Source organism: Zeus faber, assembly GCF_960531495.2.
Source record: "Zeus faber genome assembly, chromosome: 1".
Lineage (NCBI taxonomy): Eukaryota > Metazoa > Chordata > Actinopteri > Zeiformes > Zeidae > Zeus > Zeus faber.
In genome coordinates, this window is record NC_137193.1 from 26,314,291 (window position 1) to 26,331,911 (window position 17,621).

At 42.6% G+C, this 17,621-nt stretch overlaps 1 protein-coding gene across 1 annotated transcript; it reads left to right on the plus strand.

The window, feature by feature from the left end:
* The first annotated feature begins 1,526 nt into the window (after positions 1 to 1,526).
* Positions 1,527 to 8,737, plus strand: nup42 (nucleoporin 42). The gene is made up of 7 exons (XM_080014703.1): positions 1,527 to 1,803; positions 2,311 to 2,653; positions 3,494 to 3,582; positions 3,717 to 3,793; positions 4,172 to 4,258; positions 5,077 to 5,179; positions 7,218 to 8,737. Exons 1-7 carry the CDS (start codon positions 1,623 to 1,625, stop codon positions 7,739 to 7,741), a joined length of 1,404 nt encoding a protein of 467 aa, XP_079870829.1. The 5' UTR covers positions 1,527 to 1,622; the 3' UTR covers positions 7,742 to 8,737.
* Positions 8,738 to 17,621: the final 8,884 nt, after the last annotated feature.

Below are 17,621 nucleotides of genomic sequence, written 5' to 3' on the forward strand. Positions count from 1 at the left end.
CGCAACAGTGCAACTTGGTTCTTCAGTCCTAAACCTTACCGGTTTTTGAAAGACAGGCGTGCCATTTGATCAACAGAAATGTCATTTCTACACATTTCAAATCAAGGGAAGTTATATACACTGCGCTCCATACAGCATAGTATCGGCATATGTTCCCCGCGATGCCAAATCAATTCTCTGACGCCAGGAATCGCTTTTTAAATTTACATTTAGACTGACGCTGCCCCCGTTTCTGTAATGCGCAGGAAACAGGTTTGCTCTGTTGCCCTAATGCGGTTACATCTGAACACATTTACACATTGTAAGACTTTATTCAGACACTAATCAAATTAATTTGATCTCAATCAGGACTCAACTATTATACATTTAACCAAATAGTACTTTGTCTGTCATAGGGAATATTTCTATATGTATTCTACGGGGGAGATTTCTGACTATCACACAATAAAAGCGGGATACTGGTTGGGCTTTTTCCTCTATTGAATGGTCTATTCAATTCAAGGTTGGGTGAGAACAGGGACAAAGAGTCATACCCTCTGTATGAATTTCATTTATAGATACAATTAAAGGGGATATAAATATCTGTGTACCCCTAAACCAGTGCGGTAAAGATATCCATGGTAACAGGGAGCTTTGGATTATGGGTAGTGTAGTCTTCATGACAGTTTTACCAAAACATGTTTTTCTTAAAACAAGGTTGATATCATACAGACTTGTGGCTTCCACAGTAGAAAAAAACCCAAAACGAATTATAAACATTATGTATTATTTTCTGTACATGTGAAAATGTAAACATGTATTTTCAAAGCGAAATGATTATAAATGTTTCTAACCCTAACCCCAACCCTGGCCTGCATCTCGATGCAACTGTCTCTCGTGTCAAGAAGTTGAATTACGAAAAACCTGAAAATGAAAGAAATGAATGGGTGGAAAACTAAACACATGTGCTACTCTGGGTTGATTTGGTCAGTACCTGTATTGTCAGGATTTACACATGTCATTTGCAAAGCACTGGATTATATGTTGCTCATTTGAAGCGGCCCGCCCTGTTGACACTACCAGCCCCCTAAAAGTACATGTCCAGGGCTGTGGGCTGTCCGAAACAGCCCTGTTTTGTTTTGTTTCGTTTTGTTTACGTGGTAACGTCATCGATGACGTCACGTCGTTTTTTTTTTTTTTTGACGTGTTCGCACGTTATTTCCGACACGTCATTTGAGCTTTTGGCCTTCCATAGTCCATACTTTGTTGTTGTTGGCCGCCATGTTGCTGTGACGTCAGATCTGTCGTCTCGGTAAACTCGGAACTGGGAATCTGGCCGAGGCCGGTTCCGAGGCGGTCTCAACTTGTGTAAAAAGGAGCACCGTAGGTCCTTTCAGACGCCCGCTCCTTTGCGCCGTTATACTTTGAGGTACGATTTTTCCGAGTTCAACGCTGGATGGAACGCAGCATTAGCGCCCACAGGTTTCAGCGGCATGTTGATGACGTCACGACCCTGCGACGCTAGTTGTGTGTGTGTGTGTCTGCTTACCAATACAGCATGGAGACGCACACTTAAGAAACTGAAGTTGTTGCTTTTTTGATAATAATCATAATAATAATAATAATAACAACACTGTTAGACTATGACAGTGTGCAGCTTTTTTCTGCAAGGCCGTTGTCGATACGGCGATAAATGTTGGAACGAGCACCCCAGAGGAGGTGGTGGAGGTGGAGGTGGAGGAGGTGGAGGTGGAGGAGGTGGAGGAGGATATCATAACAGCCGCTCCGCTCCTCAGCAGCAATCCATGGGAGGAGGTGGCGGTGGTGAGGACAAAGTATTATGATGCATTTAACAGTTATCAATATAATATCGTGGATATTAAAGCCGTAGCATACAAACGAGGGCTCTGTGCCGCAGCACATGAGTCATTATCCACGGTATAGTATGACCACGAATATGTTGTTGCTGTAATACAATACAACATTTTAAGATCACTATATTTAGCATTAACCTGAACAAATCAAGAAACTTTTTGGGCTGTCCGTAGTTCCCAAGGGCTTTACATTAAGCATCAAATGCATGATACAAAAAAAGCACTGAAATACAACACTAAAACATCTTGAAATGTCTTCAATCCAGGCTTAAACGTTATCAAATGGCCTTACGTTTGAATTGATCAGTCTTAATTTCACCATAAACATTCTTGCCTGATTTTATATTCATCCGCATGTTTGCCAAGTTCTTCTGCTTCGTGTCAACTTCTCAAAAACAATATTGGCCCTATCATGTTTTTACCTACGTTTTCTAAATGTCGGATTTATCTACCACAGGGTTTGGAAACAGAGTTTGGGTGAATCCCTCACAGAAATCTGGAGGAGGCTTTATTCAGCCTTCGTCCTTTTCCTCTCATGGTGGAGATAGCTGGGGTCGAGGAGGAGGAGGAGGAGGAGGTGGCAGTGGAGGCGACTGGGGCAGAGGAGGAGGAGGAGGAGGAGGCGGCGGCGGCGGTGACTGGGGCAGAGGAGGAGGAGGAGGAGGAGGAGGAGGAGGGAGAAGAGAAAACGTGAAGAGCTCCGAATATAGTTTCTCCTCCCAGAACCGGTTTTCCGCTCTCAACGCGCCCCGTGGATTCGATCAAGGAGGAGGTGGAGGGGATGAAAATGAGAAAAACCTGTGAGTTCTCTTTGGGTTTAAGTTCGTTTGATGACAGGATTTGTTCACATAGACCAATGTTTTTCCCACCTTTTTTCCATAGCACACCACTATCCTGTTAACGAATAAAAATGTCAGAAACATTTAGAACTGTGCTTATTGTTAAGGCCTACTGATAGCGATGCAAGACGCCTAAAGTATTTGTTGGGGGAGTCATTCCGGCAAAAGAAGCGAGTGAGTCTTCGACACAAATAACCCCTGAGGACTAAATAAAAATCGAAGAAAAAAAGGGCCAATGCATTTGTCATAATTCATATTGAATGTGACTGATGTACTTTGTAGTCTATCAAATTAAATAATTTTGACAGCATTAAATAATTCTCGGAGGAATTCCATTCACAACATAGAGCCAAATCGACTCCTCTGGCTCTCTTTCCTTGTAAATAGGAAGTTCTCCCTTCTGCACCGTGCGTTACACCGACTCAATCAAACGAACGGAGAGTTGGCAAATTGAACAACTCTTTTTACTTTTTAATGTTACTGACATTTTTACTGGTTAACAGGATAGTGGCGTGCCGTGGAAGAAAAAGGGGGGACGAACATTGGTCTATGTGAACAAAATCTGTCATCAAACAAACTGTTCTGCTTGAGTGGAATCCCGTCTTCAACTGATAAATTAGATGCATTAATGCAGCCTTGCAATTTCGATCTCACAATACAAGAGATAATTTCCATTCATTTTTGTAAGTGGAATTTGAAAAACTTTCACTGCACAGTGGATGAAAGACACTGACGGTCTAGAACGAGCTAGCTGTAGATTCTGCGTCTGCATGATGATCAGTGTCTTTGTGTTTATTTTAGGGAAACCGTTAAGAACGACATGGAGGTCTGGGAGACGTCGGGGCAGTGGGGCTTCTCGTGTTACGGCATCATGAAGGCGAGTGTGTCAGGTCTGTATCGAATGTCCATTGAACACACCACACGTGGTATCACACTGCGATCAATTCTGCGGTCATATCGGAGAGCTGTCTATGTGTCTGTGATTTATTTTTATTTCATTTTTTTTTTTCCTTCTTCACAACAGGTTTCACGGATCTCTCTCCAGAGGAGCTCAGACTGGAGTATTACAGCGCCAGAGCGTCTGGAGATTTAGGGAATTATGTGAGTTATTTATTATTATTATTATTATTATTATTATTATTATTATTATTATTGTTTTGTGATTATTTTCTTCTTATAATAACAATAAAAAAAAATATATTATAGTTATAATAATAACAGTAACAACAACAATACTACAACTACTTAAAATAATAATATTTAATTAATAATTTATATTATCATTAGAATTTTATTAAGATTTTATTTATATATTTCAATTGATTTTTGTCATTTTAATTGGGTTTGATTTTTGTCAGCGGTTCTTAAATCCTAGAAATGAAAATCGAAAAAAACATATTGTTTGAAGTAACCAAACTATTGAATTATTTTATAGGGGTGTTTTAAAGATAGTATGAAAAAATATATAATTTTATTCAGGGTAATGGTGTGAGTCAACTGCTGAACCAGTGGAGGAGCAGGGTGCAGGAACTGAGGGCCATGACTGCAAGGACCCGTGCTGCTTTGGTGAGACCACACACACATGCGCGCGCGCACACACACACACACACACACACACACACACACACACACAAACTACTACTCTAACTTTTTCTCGCTTGTGTTCCCTAAACCCTGATTGTGGTTTGAACCGCACTCATTCACACTCACTCAGAATGAGCGAAATATGTTCAAACAAAACAACTGCTTCACAAAATGCCACCGTTTTCTCCTTCCTCTACAAAAGTCATAATTATTGCAGTCATGGGGCACATTCATACATGTAAGTTAACAATACACCAACTGTGTTAAAGGTATCGTGGCTCACTTGTTTTAAAGGTTAATAGTACTGCAATGTTCAAAATCACAAACTTATGACTGGTTTGTTATAGTTGAATGTTTGTACATCCACACACAATGTTTTTTAAAATGTATATCAGTTACAGCAGTGTGTCTCAAATGGGGGTACTCGTACCCGTTAGGGGTACAGCAGGGGGTAGTCTGAAAATGTAAAAAGTTATATATAATGTTTAAAAAAACACATACAATGCACATACAGTACATAATTTAGGTAAATTTTCTTTTTTTTCTCTCCCAATGCCAGTGAAGGGAATTCTCAGCTGCAAAAAATCCTAGAGCGGGTACACTCCTAGAAAAGTTTGGGAACCACTGAGGTACAGGATGCAGGAAGTTTTGACCATTCAGCCAAAAATGAGACCGATAAACCGATCAACCAAGAACTGACAGACCAGGTTTAATATTGAGCCAATCTCTGCCTTCTAAAGGTCTTAAGAACATGCAAATGATCACGTTTTCATTGATTTCTCTTCCTGGGCTTCTTGCAGCTTGCGGAGTTCAACAACCCGGCTCCTCAGGCCTCTTCTGCTGGTTTTGGGTCAACAGCAGCATCTGGAATCGGATCTGCTACATCCAGCTTTGCAACTGGAGGTAAGAAATGATTCATTTGTTTTTAACTATATTATAATGTTAGATGATCCACCTTTCCCATTGTATGGGCCTGAGCAAGTAAGCGAGTCAACCATTGACAGATGATGTGGGGACAACGGTTTCTCACCATATTGCTTATGCACTATATTGGAAATGAGAATAAGCTTTTTTTTATTAGTACTAGTGACATCTTTAACTTGATGAGACTTGTGAATAAAGGGAAGGGGTGGTATGGTCTACGGTCACCGTATTCACATCATCAGTCTTGAAGAGATTTGATCAACGGCTCCTATAGAACTCAGTCACACCAAAAGAAAACATCGGGATATTAATGTGATGGGAAATAGATAGATAGATAGCTACTTTATTCATCATGTATAATACTCCATTCAGAAAGATAGATAGAAAGGTGGACATCTAGATAGATGGATATTTAGATAAATAGATGGACAGATGGGTGGGTGGATAGATAGGTGGGTAGGTAGATGGGTGGATAGATGGATATTTAAATAGATATATATAGTAGATGGGCATTTAGATAGATAGATATATAGATAGATATACATTTAAATAGATAGATGGACATTTTGATAGATAGATAGATAGGTAGGTAGGTAGGTGGACATTGAGATGAATAGATGGGTGAATGGATACATAGGTAGGTAGGTTATGTAGATGGATAGATAGATATACATTTAAATAGATAGCTAGATATTGAGATAAATAGATGGACAGATGGGTGGATGGATAGGTAGATAGGTAGATAGATAGATAGCCATTAAATTGGTAGATAGATGGGCATTTAGATAGATTGATAGATAGATGTTTAATGTTTGTTCATGTTCTATTCATCCCCGGAGGAAAATTGCAGTTCTCATAGCAGCTCACATCAGAAATATGCAATAATAAGAAGAATAAAAATAGAAATAAAGGAATGCCGGAATTAGCAGATAAATGGATACTATACTATTAAAGCAACACGATGTAAATTGTTTTTCCTTAAAATAACAGCTTCAGAATCATTTCCGACTTGTAATCACACTGACTTGTAACATGGAGAGTGGCACCTCCTTCATTCCCACCCACCCCCGAACGCCTTTTCTTGCACTATGTAGCTTTGATGTTCGATCAAGAAACTGCAGGAAAAGTGCGTTACGCTTGATGTTTGGCTCCCGTAGTTACCATTTTTTTGCCAGGACCCCTTTTAAAAAAAACCCCAATCAACCTCAATCAATTCTTAACTTGCGGTTAAAATGTCCGGTAATAATGCTCATACAAAACGTAGCCGCTCCACCTCCCCGACAGCGCGGGCGAGACGGGCCAGTGGTGTGCCCGGCACCCACAGGGCCGGGATCCCGCCTCACCTTGCCCTCACTTTCATTGCGCCACAGGGTTGGTTTCACCCTCTGACTCCCGCGTGCGAGCTGACCTGCCAGGCTGAGCACATCTGGTGCCTAAACCGGTCGCAGGGAGGCCCGTCCCTCCCCACGCCCCGTCCCTCTCCTCGCGGCTCCCACGTAGCAGCGAGCACTCAGCCCCCGGCTCCGGGAAGCTGCGAGGTCCGTGACCTAGGTGTACATTATATCTGCGTTTGTAGTGACTGTTCTTGAAACGTCAATGATAAGGTACAAATTTAAAACCGGTAAAATAAATTATTTTCAAACGCTGGACCAAGTTTTACAACAGTGGTGTAAAAGTGCAATTGCACTCAAACTGTAGGAGTGCTTAATCCCAAATACCAAAAGTTACATAGTGCTGCTTTAACCCACAAATAAGTTACAAGATTGAAAATATAAGTCCCAGTCATCTGTTTGTGCCGTCTATTTTCCTCGTGTTTTTTATACATATGGGTTTTGGTTGACAAAATAAATACAAGGAGGTGAATTTGTAGTGAACACACTTTGGCAAAGTTGGCTTGACTCAACTGACCTGAGTTTGAAAATCGAATGTAAGTTGTGAAGAAGCGTTCGGAAAGCAGCCACTCTGAGACACATGGCTGGCTTTGATTCGGAGGCTAAAACACGTGCCCTCTCCGTAGGCTTTGGTGCGCCGGCTCCGGCCCAGGCGAGCACTTTCAGCTTCAACGCTCCCACCAGCGGCGGCGGGTTCGGCTCTTCGGTGGCGGCGGTGGCGGCGGTGGCAGCGCCCCCCTCGGGTTTTGGTTCCATCTCGGCGGGCACTGCCGCCACGTCGCCCGCCGGCTTCTCCTTTGCCGCACCGGACGCCAGCAAGCCGCCCTCAGCCGCCGCCGCCGCCCCCGTGGCGTTTGGCTCGGCCTCGGGATTCAGCTTCTCCTCTACGGCCGCCACCGGAGGAGCGGGAGGGTTCGGGAGCGGATTCGGAGGTGGGGGGGGGGCGCCGGCAGCAGCGAGCGGGAACCTTTTTGGACAGACTAGCCAGGGGTTCGGCGCGTCAGCCGGAGCTGGAGGAGCGGCGTCGGGGGCTCTCTTCACCCCCCAGAGCGAGCTGAATCCCGAGGAGCTGAACCAGTTCAACGCCAAGAGGTTTACACTGGGACAGATCCCTCTGAAGCCGCCCCCCGCTGACATGCTGGTGGTCTGACCCTTATCTTTTTTTTGCTTTTTTCCTGCGGCCAGATGGATCAGAATCACCCAGGGTCACACGGAGTTAAAATAAAGCGCTAATTCTTTGTTGAGATCAGGACTTTTCCCATAATTTTTAAAGGACTCCCCTGAGGAAGCCCCAGATATGGATAAGATCAAGAACTTCAGCCATTCATTCTTTGCCTTGGTAAAATTTTCTAATAAGCACAGCTAAATGTTTTTATACTCATATGTGTTATGTCATATATTTTTATTACCCAAATTGTCTTCATCCAGAATACACTTTGAATCCTTTTTGTCTGGTCAAATGACTGGCATCTTCTCTGTATGCATCAGTCGAACATATCCAGTGTCAAATAAACAAAAAAATGCCATTGGATTCTCTGTAAAAGCCTGCGCTATTGCAAGTTAATTCATCAGCAAGTTTTAATTAAGAATATGAGTTATAAATGATAATGTATGAACTGGAACGTGCTTACTCCAAAGTAATTCCATGGAACATGGCACAAAAATACTGTCTTAGTTGGGTAATGTATCAAATAATGTTTAGAACAATAACAGACACCACCTCCATCAAATGGCCTGGTTGAATACTCTGCTGGTTTGATCAAATGTGGTCAATAATTAATGTAGTTTGATCCGTGTTGATCAATTGGGACCTCGATCCCTGAACCTCCTCGTGTTGGCCGCCAGGTGGCGACAGAGATTTACTATTTTAATTACACGTAATATGATTCACTTTTCAAGGCAATTCATGAATTCAGATTGAGGGCACTGCACCTCTGGTCCAAAATGAGATAAGACTTATCACCGTTTCATCATCACTGGTACTAGTCATATCAGTCAGTTTATTGCCAGCTCAGCTAGTCTGAACCAAGGTAAGTTCCCATTTTGTTGAAACGAATTTAAAGCTGGAAACATCTCAACAAAATGGGGAAAAGGCTTAGTCTATTGTATGTAAAAAGGCTTTTGATGTTGTTTCTTCAGTTTAAGTCTGCACATTTGTATTTTATTTAATAAAATGAAAAGGATGTTTAAATTAACTGCTAATTGTATTGTTATATATGTTAATAACAATTCTGGAAATCTGTTGTGTTCTAATAGGGAATTCACAAAGTCGGACCACAGTGCAGGCGATACCGCGACAAAGAGACGCCATGAGCCATTCTGCTGTAGCTCTGCTGACTGGGGAATATTTTTAGCTGACAGGGATTTTGTGATTTTGAACATTATCAGCATTTGGGGTGGGGGTGTGGGGAGCGGTCATCATTATTTTATTTATCTTTATTTAATTATCTTATGTCATTTGGGTCAAAATCATTGTGAATGTATTTTTCCTGCCTGGCTATTATTGGTACCACAGAATCAACCGTCAGCCAGCCATTCCTTTCCTTCTCCGGCCGGCGTGCAAGAAAATAATACAGCAATAATTTACCCCGTTAATGCACCATTGAGAGATCATCCTTTTTCAAACGGCAGATTAAGCGCAACCTAATCACAAAACCAGGGGATTCCTGTTGTGTCTGGCGTACATAGGGTGGCAACTCAATTAAACAGACAGAGACTGAGGATTTAGGAAAACAAGCACACTATTTATCTATACACGGGCACAACCAGGGATTTTGGGCCCCAAGAAAAGATATCACAACAGGGTGTGGGGGTCAAGTTGCCATGTGTCATGTGGCACGAGACGCACGGGGCTTTTTTTGTTTTGTTCAATTAGAATAATAAATATAGTTAAAATAAGAAACACGCTATTTTTCTTTATTTTGTTTGGAGACAGGGACGCGCAAAGGAATAAATATGTGCTGGTACTTCCCTTATTCACACGTATCTAATAAAAGAGAAAATGCGCTGCACAAAAAAATTACCTAATGACAGTGGCCCTAATTGTTTAGGGCCCCTGTCAGTCAAAGGTCCTTAGAATTGTCCGATGTCATTTGAAAAGTCAAGAATGCACAGTATTTTGTCAATTCAAATACCTTGTGGAATCTATTTATGTTCTCCAGAGGATTCACCAGTGAGTCAGTCCTCCAGATTTGACTTGATTTTAATGATATTCAAGATGGATTTTTCTACAGCCAAGGCACACACACACGCGCACACACGCGCACACACACACACACACACACACACACACACACACACACACACACACACACACACACACACACACACACAGCTTATTTTTATTTTTTTTTACAACAAAACTGTACTGTTACTTATAATGTGCACCCTCTTATTTTCATGAATTTGATTAACACACACACAGACAAAGCTTTTTTTTTTTTTTTTACAACAATACGGTATTGTTACTTCTAATGTGCACCCTCTCCTTTCTACACTGGTGATGTAGAACTGTATACAACTGGGAAATGTAGGTTAAATAAGGTAAATTTACACACCTAGGTATACCACTGTTCTCACAAGGGTTCTATGCTCAAAAACAAAAAATCAGTTTTGAACAAATTAAACCTTAATGGAAGCTACCATTGACCATTGCCGTTGTCTAATTATCCCTTCCTGTCAAGCAGACTTCATTCTAGGATGGCCTGTGAGATTTTGATTGAACCTTTTAGATTGCCACCTACATTATGCACTCTTGTAAAAAGCTACATTGTTATCTGTGTCAATGTGATAAATCATATATCTGTCATATGGCACATATACACATGTCACATACATCACCTGAAAACAGACAACATACACTTTGTATTTTGCCCCGCTGTTATTAATGTTTGATGAAGGTGTTCCCATTTGGTGCGTAGAGGGGACAAAACAGGGACCCTGATAATTGGAAACAAATAGTCGCTACAGAGGTAGAATTGATTGTGTTTTGGCATGGCAGGACGCCTCTGGGAAAACAGAAATCGATCCCAGACCCCTGATATATGCCTGATTTATCCCTAATATATGCCTGCTATATGCCTGATATAGGCCTGATATAAACCTAATATAAGGCTGATATACACCCGATATCAACCTGATATACGCCTGATATAAGCTTGATTTAAGGCTGACATACGCCTGATATAAGCCTGATATTAACCTGATATACGCCTGATATAAGCTTGATTTAAGGCTGACATACGCCTGATATAAGCCTGATATACGCCTGATATATGCCTGATACAGTATAAGCCTGATATAAGTCTGATATAAACCTGATTTATGACTGCTATAAGCCTGATATACTCTGATATACGCCTGATATAAGCCCAATATATGTCTGATACACACCTGATACATGCCTGATATACGTCTGATATAAGCCTGTTATATGCCTGATATGAACCTGGTATTAGCTTGATATATGCCTGGTATAAGCTTGATGTACGTCATATATAATCCTGATATAGGCCTGATATAAACCTGACATATTTCCCCCTTTGCCCCCAGAGAAAGTCAGTAGCATTATTTTAATTTTATTCTGTGTAGCACATAAAATGACTTAAATATGCCCTAAAATGGTTAATGTAAAGTAGGTCGAAACTGATAGGGAAGCAGACAGGGTTTCTCTATGTGTATGTGTTGGAAGATAATAACTTTATTGAACACATATCAAAATACACACACTTTCTCACGGAAACGCAGGGAAGGGTTTTTAAGCAGCCATTAATCTAATCAAAATCATATTTGACTGAGTGGCCGCTGCTAATGACCCATCAATCCACTGGCATTCTTCCAATCGATGGAGCCCCTGCCACGTCAGTAATACATGTGCGAACAACGCGCCTGGGGAAGGAATATTTGACATGCTCTTAATTAACAAATCCAGGGCCCTCAATGGTCAGCAAATTGCATAAAAAACACTTTCTGCACATTCAAAGGCTGGAAAGCATCCACGCGCCTCTTTGGATTGGGGTGAGACATTGATAAGATGTTTAAGTGGTTTAATTGGCACTTGAATGTGCGGACAAGGACTTTTCACAAGCGCAAGATTAACAGAACAGTGAAGTTATTCGACTAGGGAATTTGCTGGGAGGTTAAATATGAAACGGGAATCCAGAAAGCTGCAGTACGAAACACAGGAAACTGTCAGAATTTGGGATGAATATTTACAGCACACTGTGCAAGTGTGACCCTCATCTTTGCTTTGAGATGGTCACTTGTTGTTATGCCGTCTTCTGATCATTGATTTTTTTTCCCCGTCTATATATATATATATATATATATTTTTTTTTTACAAAAAGATATATCCATTTTGCGCATATTCATCTATATGCACAGTTTTCTGACAGTGTCGGTGAACTGTGCATATCGATAAATGTTTGCAAATCAGAGTTTCTACTAACAGAACAGCACACGGTTGCCATTGAACGTATCCAATACGAGAATCTTCCAACAAAATAATCGTAGGGATTACCACTTTAATAGCCGTAGCGATTCATATGGAAACCGGCACCAGTTCCCGGCAGCGACGCTTTCAATTGGTTCCGTGCAACACGGAGTAGCATTTGTGCGTTCATTCCCCTCCAGTGCCACATATGGTCGCTGTACTCCACCGCTCCACTAGTCCATCCCTCCGTGTAAGCGCATCCCTCCATCCAGGCTCTCCATCCTCCGCCTCCCTCCTTCATCCTCGGTCTCCTGGACGCAGTGTGAGCAGCAGCAGAGCCGCCGTCCTCTCGCCAGCGCAGCACGACACAGGGGAACCAAACGATGACATTCATACAGACGCAACAGAGACAAATAATCATTTGACAACTCCCGACACGTTCCTCTCGCCTCCTCCGCCCCCACCGCTCCCCGCAGCAAGCGGTAAGTGTTCGCGTCTTGACGCTCAGATTGGAGAGTCTGGTGTCGCGTTTTCATCCAGTTTACGCGCCGGATGGTCCGGGTTAACGGTGATGTTGTTTATGTGTTGTGACATATTCAGTGTCTGGGCGTTGCGGTTGATAAAATACCTGGTGGGGATCAATAATGGCATATGCACTTATTTATTTACGTGTTGCGTTGGCTTTTGTGCAAGTGTGCACAGTCATCTGTCTGTGCACCAGTATTAAACTAGGATCAATTTCCCTTTTATTGGCCTTGCATTCTGCGAAGCGCGTCGTTTAGCAGTGTGAAAATGTGCATCATGACTACAGTAGTTAGTTGATTTACTTACTTGAAAGATTTATGACGACAACAACAACAACAACAACAACAACAACTGCATTGTTGTATCTAAGACGTGCTAAGTAATAAGAAGAATGTTTTTTCTTCTGTCAATTTATATTATCACGAATATTAGTACCCTATCCTATTTATTTTTTGTAAATTGTCCTTGGGTTGTTTGAAAGATCATATATTATTGTTTTTGCTGGGATCTTTGTGATTATATTTCTCCCTGGCATTTTTCGGGGCTGGAAGTGTCCGCAACACGAGAATCGCTGAACCCACAGACACGGTTGAGGTCTCGTTAGGACCGGGACGTCTCAGACATCCCGTTGTTCAAGTTTGATCCCTATGACGTTTGAAGCAGGAATTAGTGAAAAACCCATGAAAATTTGCTGGAAGTAGCAGAACGTTCACGCATCGCCGGGAGGACAAGGTTCCAAAACTTCTGATCGGGTGGTTGAGCTAGATGAGGGGCGGGGGCCGTTCCCATCGCATATTTGATCTCTTTTACCATTTTTGTGAATAAATGCATCCTGTTCACATCCACCCTGGTGTCGTGTCCCATGAACCGATGTTAAGTCCAGTTTCCTTTGCACTCGGAGAGTTGTGCTTTGTAGACTGCATACCGGAGCAGCCGATGTGGTGTTCACGTAAACTTGGAAAAATTGTAACTCGTGCTGCATTTCAGAGAACCCGTAAAACTGTGAAACGTTACCTAAGACGACTAAACTGGACCCTGTGTATTGCCGCCTGCAGCTATATTTATTATTATTATCATTATTATATTTACATTACAATTCTCTAAATGTATATAATCTATTATTATATAATCTATATAGATCATAAATATATATTATTTTGATACTATATATTATTTTTTGTATGTTATAGATTAACAAATTAATCAATGCTATATAATACATACAATTATTATCATTATGAAACAATAACATACCCAGTTTCATACTGGCAATGATCTTAAAGTTAAAAAACCCACATCATTTTTGCTTGAAAAACTTCATATTTGACAGTTTTTACATTTTTAACTGCATTTATTTTCATCTTCAGCAATAAACATAATACGCAAACAACTTATTGTCATTTGATCGTGTAGATTTCCTTGAAGCTTCACATATTCATGTTGTTGGAATTTTCTGAAGAACCGACAGATATAATGGCAAAGAGAGAAAGAGGGAGAGAGAGAGAGTGAGTCCATTTATGTGTGTGCGTGCGTGTGTGTGTGTGTGTATCCTGTATCCTTGTAAGGAGGGAAAGGGGAACTCAGACCAAGTCACCCCCTTGGCCTTTATATTTGCCCGTCCATCTTTTGTTCATGATTCACTGTTGTGAAAAAGATGAAGAGCCAAAGATAGAGGGATGAGGAGGGGGGCGGTTGGATGGAGTATAAACAGCTCTTCTGCCAGTAGGGTTAAGCCAAGTGCATGCTGAGGTGTGAGGTTATGTCAGATGGACACGCGCAGACCCACACACACACATACACACACTCACACACACACACACACCTGTGCTGTGCAGAGCCAGGTAACCATGACAAATCCAACGCCATACAGATTCCAGATCTGTGTGGTTCAATTATTGTCTTCCCCCCCCAAAGTCTGGTGTTCTATATTTCAGACTCAGCTCCCATTGTTTCTTCATTTCCTCCTCTGGAAAGTGTGTGTGTGTGAACAGATGAAGTGCACGAGTCATGTGCACCTTTATCAAGTATTCATGCGTTTGTGTCACACGGTCCGTTCTGAAGTTGAATGGGTGTGGAGTGTGTACACACACATGCGCAGAGCGGCAAAATATCCCTCATGAGTTCAAATATTCACCAGGACATTTTTTGTGTGTGTATATGTGTGTGTGTGTGTGTGTTTGAGTGCAAGTGTGTATGTGTGGGAGACTGAGTCGGGGAGAGACACACGTCAGATAAAATCAGATGAGCTGGTTACTCTAAAGGCCAGCCTGCTGTGCACCGTGTCATCTTTCATCAATAGAGGCTCACTCGTGCATGCCTGCAAACACACACACACGCACACACGCGCACACACATACACTCACACTCACTTTCCTCAGAACTCATGGCTGAAAGGACACACTCAAAGGCCAATTCAAAAACACAAGTACAGGCAAACACATGCACGAGAGTGCACGTGCACCCTCAGCGCCACGCAGCCACACTTCAGATCTACGGCCGGCTGCTGCTGTTCTGGGTCCTCTTTGAAATGAAACTCCAATGAAAAACAAGAGAGGGGCAGAACGGATACTTATCATAGTAATAAGTGTGTGTGTGTGTGTGTGTGTGTGTGTGTGTGACTAGTATGCAGGTAGATAGACAGCTGAAGGGTGGTGATGCACAGTCCATCATCAAAGACAGGCTGTGAGTTGCTTTCGTTGAGGGGTTTGTTGGGTGCTGGGTCGTGTCGGCCACTTCTGACCGGCCTTGGGGAGAGAGGGATGGAGAGACAGAGATGGAGAGAAAGAGAGTAAGAGAGAGACACACACACACACACACTGTACATAGCTCCCATCCTATCGTCCTGCAGGATCTGACCGCGTTTCGTTGCATAAAATTCCTTTCCAGAGGCTTTGCAGTAAATAAGACAAAGAGGAGCGCCTTGCTTGACCCAAACCCCCCCAGACGGAGGATGGAGTGGAAAGTGGAGGAGAAAGTGAGAGAGGGGGGGGGGGAGGGAGATTGAGGGAGATGTCATTGAACACATTAGTCATGAGGGAGCACGGGCAGTGAGTCAGGAAAGCTCCCAGTCACATCCATCACGCCCCTCTTAACCCACTTCCTCTCAGCCGCTCAGACTTTTTATTTTGCTATTTTCTGCATGCCTCCCCTCCCCCCATGTTCCCCCTTTACCGCTGACGGAGGAGAGGAGTGTGTGCGTGTGTGTGTGTGTTTGTGTGTGTGTGTCTGTCTGCCGGGGGCAGGGGGTACATTAAAAGGTTGCATAAATGTATAGTATATATATATATATACACTGTATATATAATGGAAGTGGCTCTTTCTTGTGGCTAATCGTGCTTTTTAGCCACGATGGAAAATGCCAAATCCCCCCCAAAAAAGAGAGAAGAAAATGGAAAATAGAGGAGATATATTGAAACCCTAAAACCTACTGCACGCTAATCCTCGCTGGTATTAATGAGGGGAGGGCTAATGGCCCTTTCCCATGCAATGTCTTCCACTCTACCAGGGTTTATTTCAAGTTATTCTGGTGGAAAGCTATGGACGATTCCGGGGAAATTGTCCAGTTTTTTAATGTATTTTGGCTGCAAATTCAGCTTCCACCAGATATGATTACGCACTCCGACCAAAACAAACAGCAAATTCCCAACAAATTGTGGGCTAGGTTAATACGTGTGGAAGTGAGATGTCATTCTACCGCCACAGATTCAGATTTTTCAAATATTTAATTTGTATCCAGAGATATAATCTGCAAATATAATTAAATTTCATATAACTGGCAAATAGCATTAGGCCTTGAGAAGTTACTTCACAATAGTCCCCTCTCGAGGCCTCTGGAGACGAATAAAAAAGCTTTAATTTAACCCCGGAATTCGCTGCCTTGCCATGGGCCCGTGATTCGGGCAATTTTTCTGAAAACAAAGTGTGACCAATCGAATTTATGTCTCCCGTCACAAGGTAATGTGGAGTGGGTGACTCAGCGCCTCACCCCATTAAAGATTTTAGTGAATGAAGAAGATGCGATTGATCCAACGGGAGAGGCCAGACCCAAGATGCTGATACATGATAAATGGATTTTCTGTTCATTCTGATTGTGAGTACTTGAAAAGTGCAACCCTGCCCAGGAGGGTAGGATTAGCTTTTTGGAGGATATGTATATATTTCTATTTCTACTATGAATTGAAACTAATGTAATCTTGTGTCGCGAAGGGAGCAAAAACGATTGAAAAGAAGAGAAAGAAACTAGATTCATTTTATACGCTCAAACATTGGTGGAGGATCTAATGGCCGCACGACATTAATGCTGACCTAAAATAAGCCGAGGTTCAATTTTGTTTTTGTTTTCTAAACTGGGTTAACTTTCAGTTGAAGGGGTCACATCTGAATCAAAGCTAAGTGTTTTACAAGGGATTTGGCTGTTTATCAGAGTACCGCAGCCAAGCCAAACGTGTCAGCGCTCCCCCCGTCATTCAGCGCTTGGGCTCCTTCCCACCACACGTCCTGGCAGGTACTATCAATGTGTGTGTGTGTGTGTGTGTGTGTGTGTTTGTGCGCGAGTGCTGGCGGTTTGTCGGGCTCCCCTGTGTGTGTCCGTGTTTGTGTGTGTGTTCAATTTGGCCGTCGGTCAGTAGATGGCCTGGCGCTTGCACGAGTGTTTTGCTGTGTGTACGAGTGTGTGTGTGTGTGTGTGTGTGTGTGTGTGTGTGTGTGTGTGTGTGTGTGTGTGTGTGTCACTTGTGCGTGTGTGTGCGCGCAAAACCCACCCTCTCGCTCTGTCACCTCAAGAGATCACTTATGATCAGAGACCCCCCCCCCCACACACACACACACACGCACACCCTCCAGATGCCCAAGGCCCAACACGCCGACAGCGGGCGCCAGGCCTCCCTGGATTCTAACCTGGGCTATCGCCATGGTAACCCCAGCAGGAAGTCCGTTCCAGCGTGTGCTCGCTCTTCTGCACTGCCTCAACCATTCTGCATCATGGGCGCGCTCCACCTCCATCTCTCCCTCCACCCTTCTATCCCTCACTCCTATATTGTGTATTCTCTCTCTCTCTCATTCACACACACACACA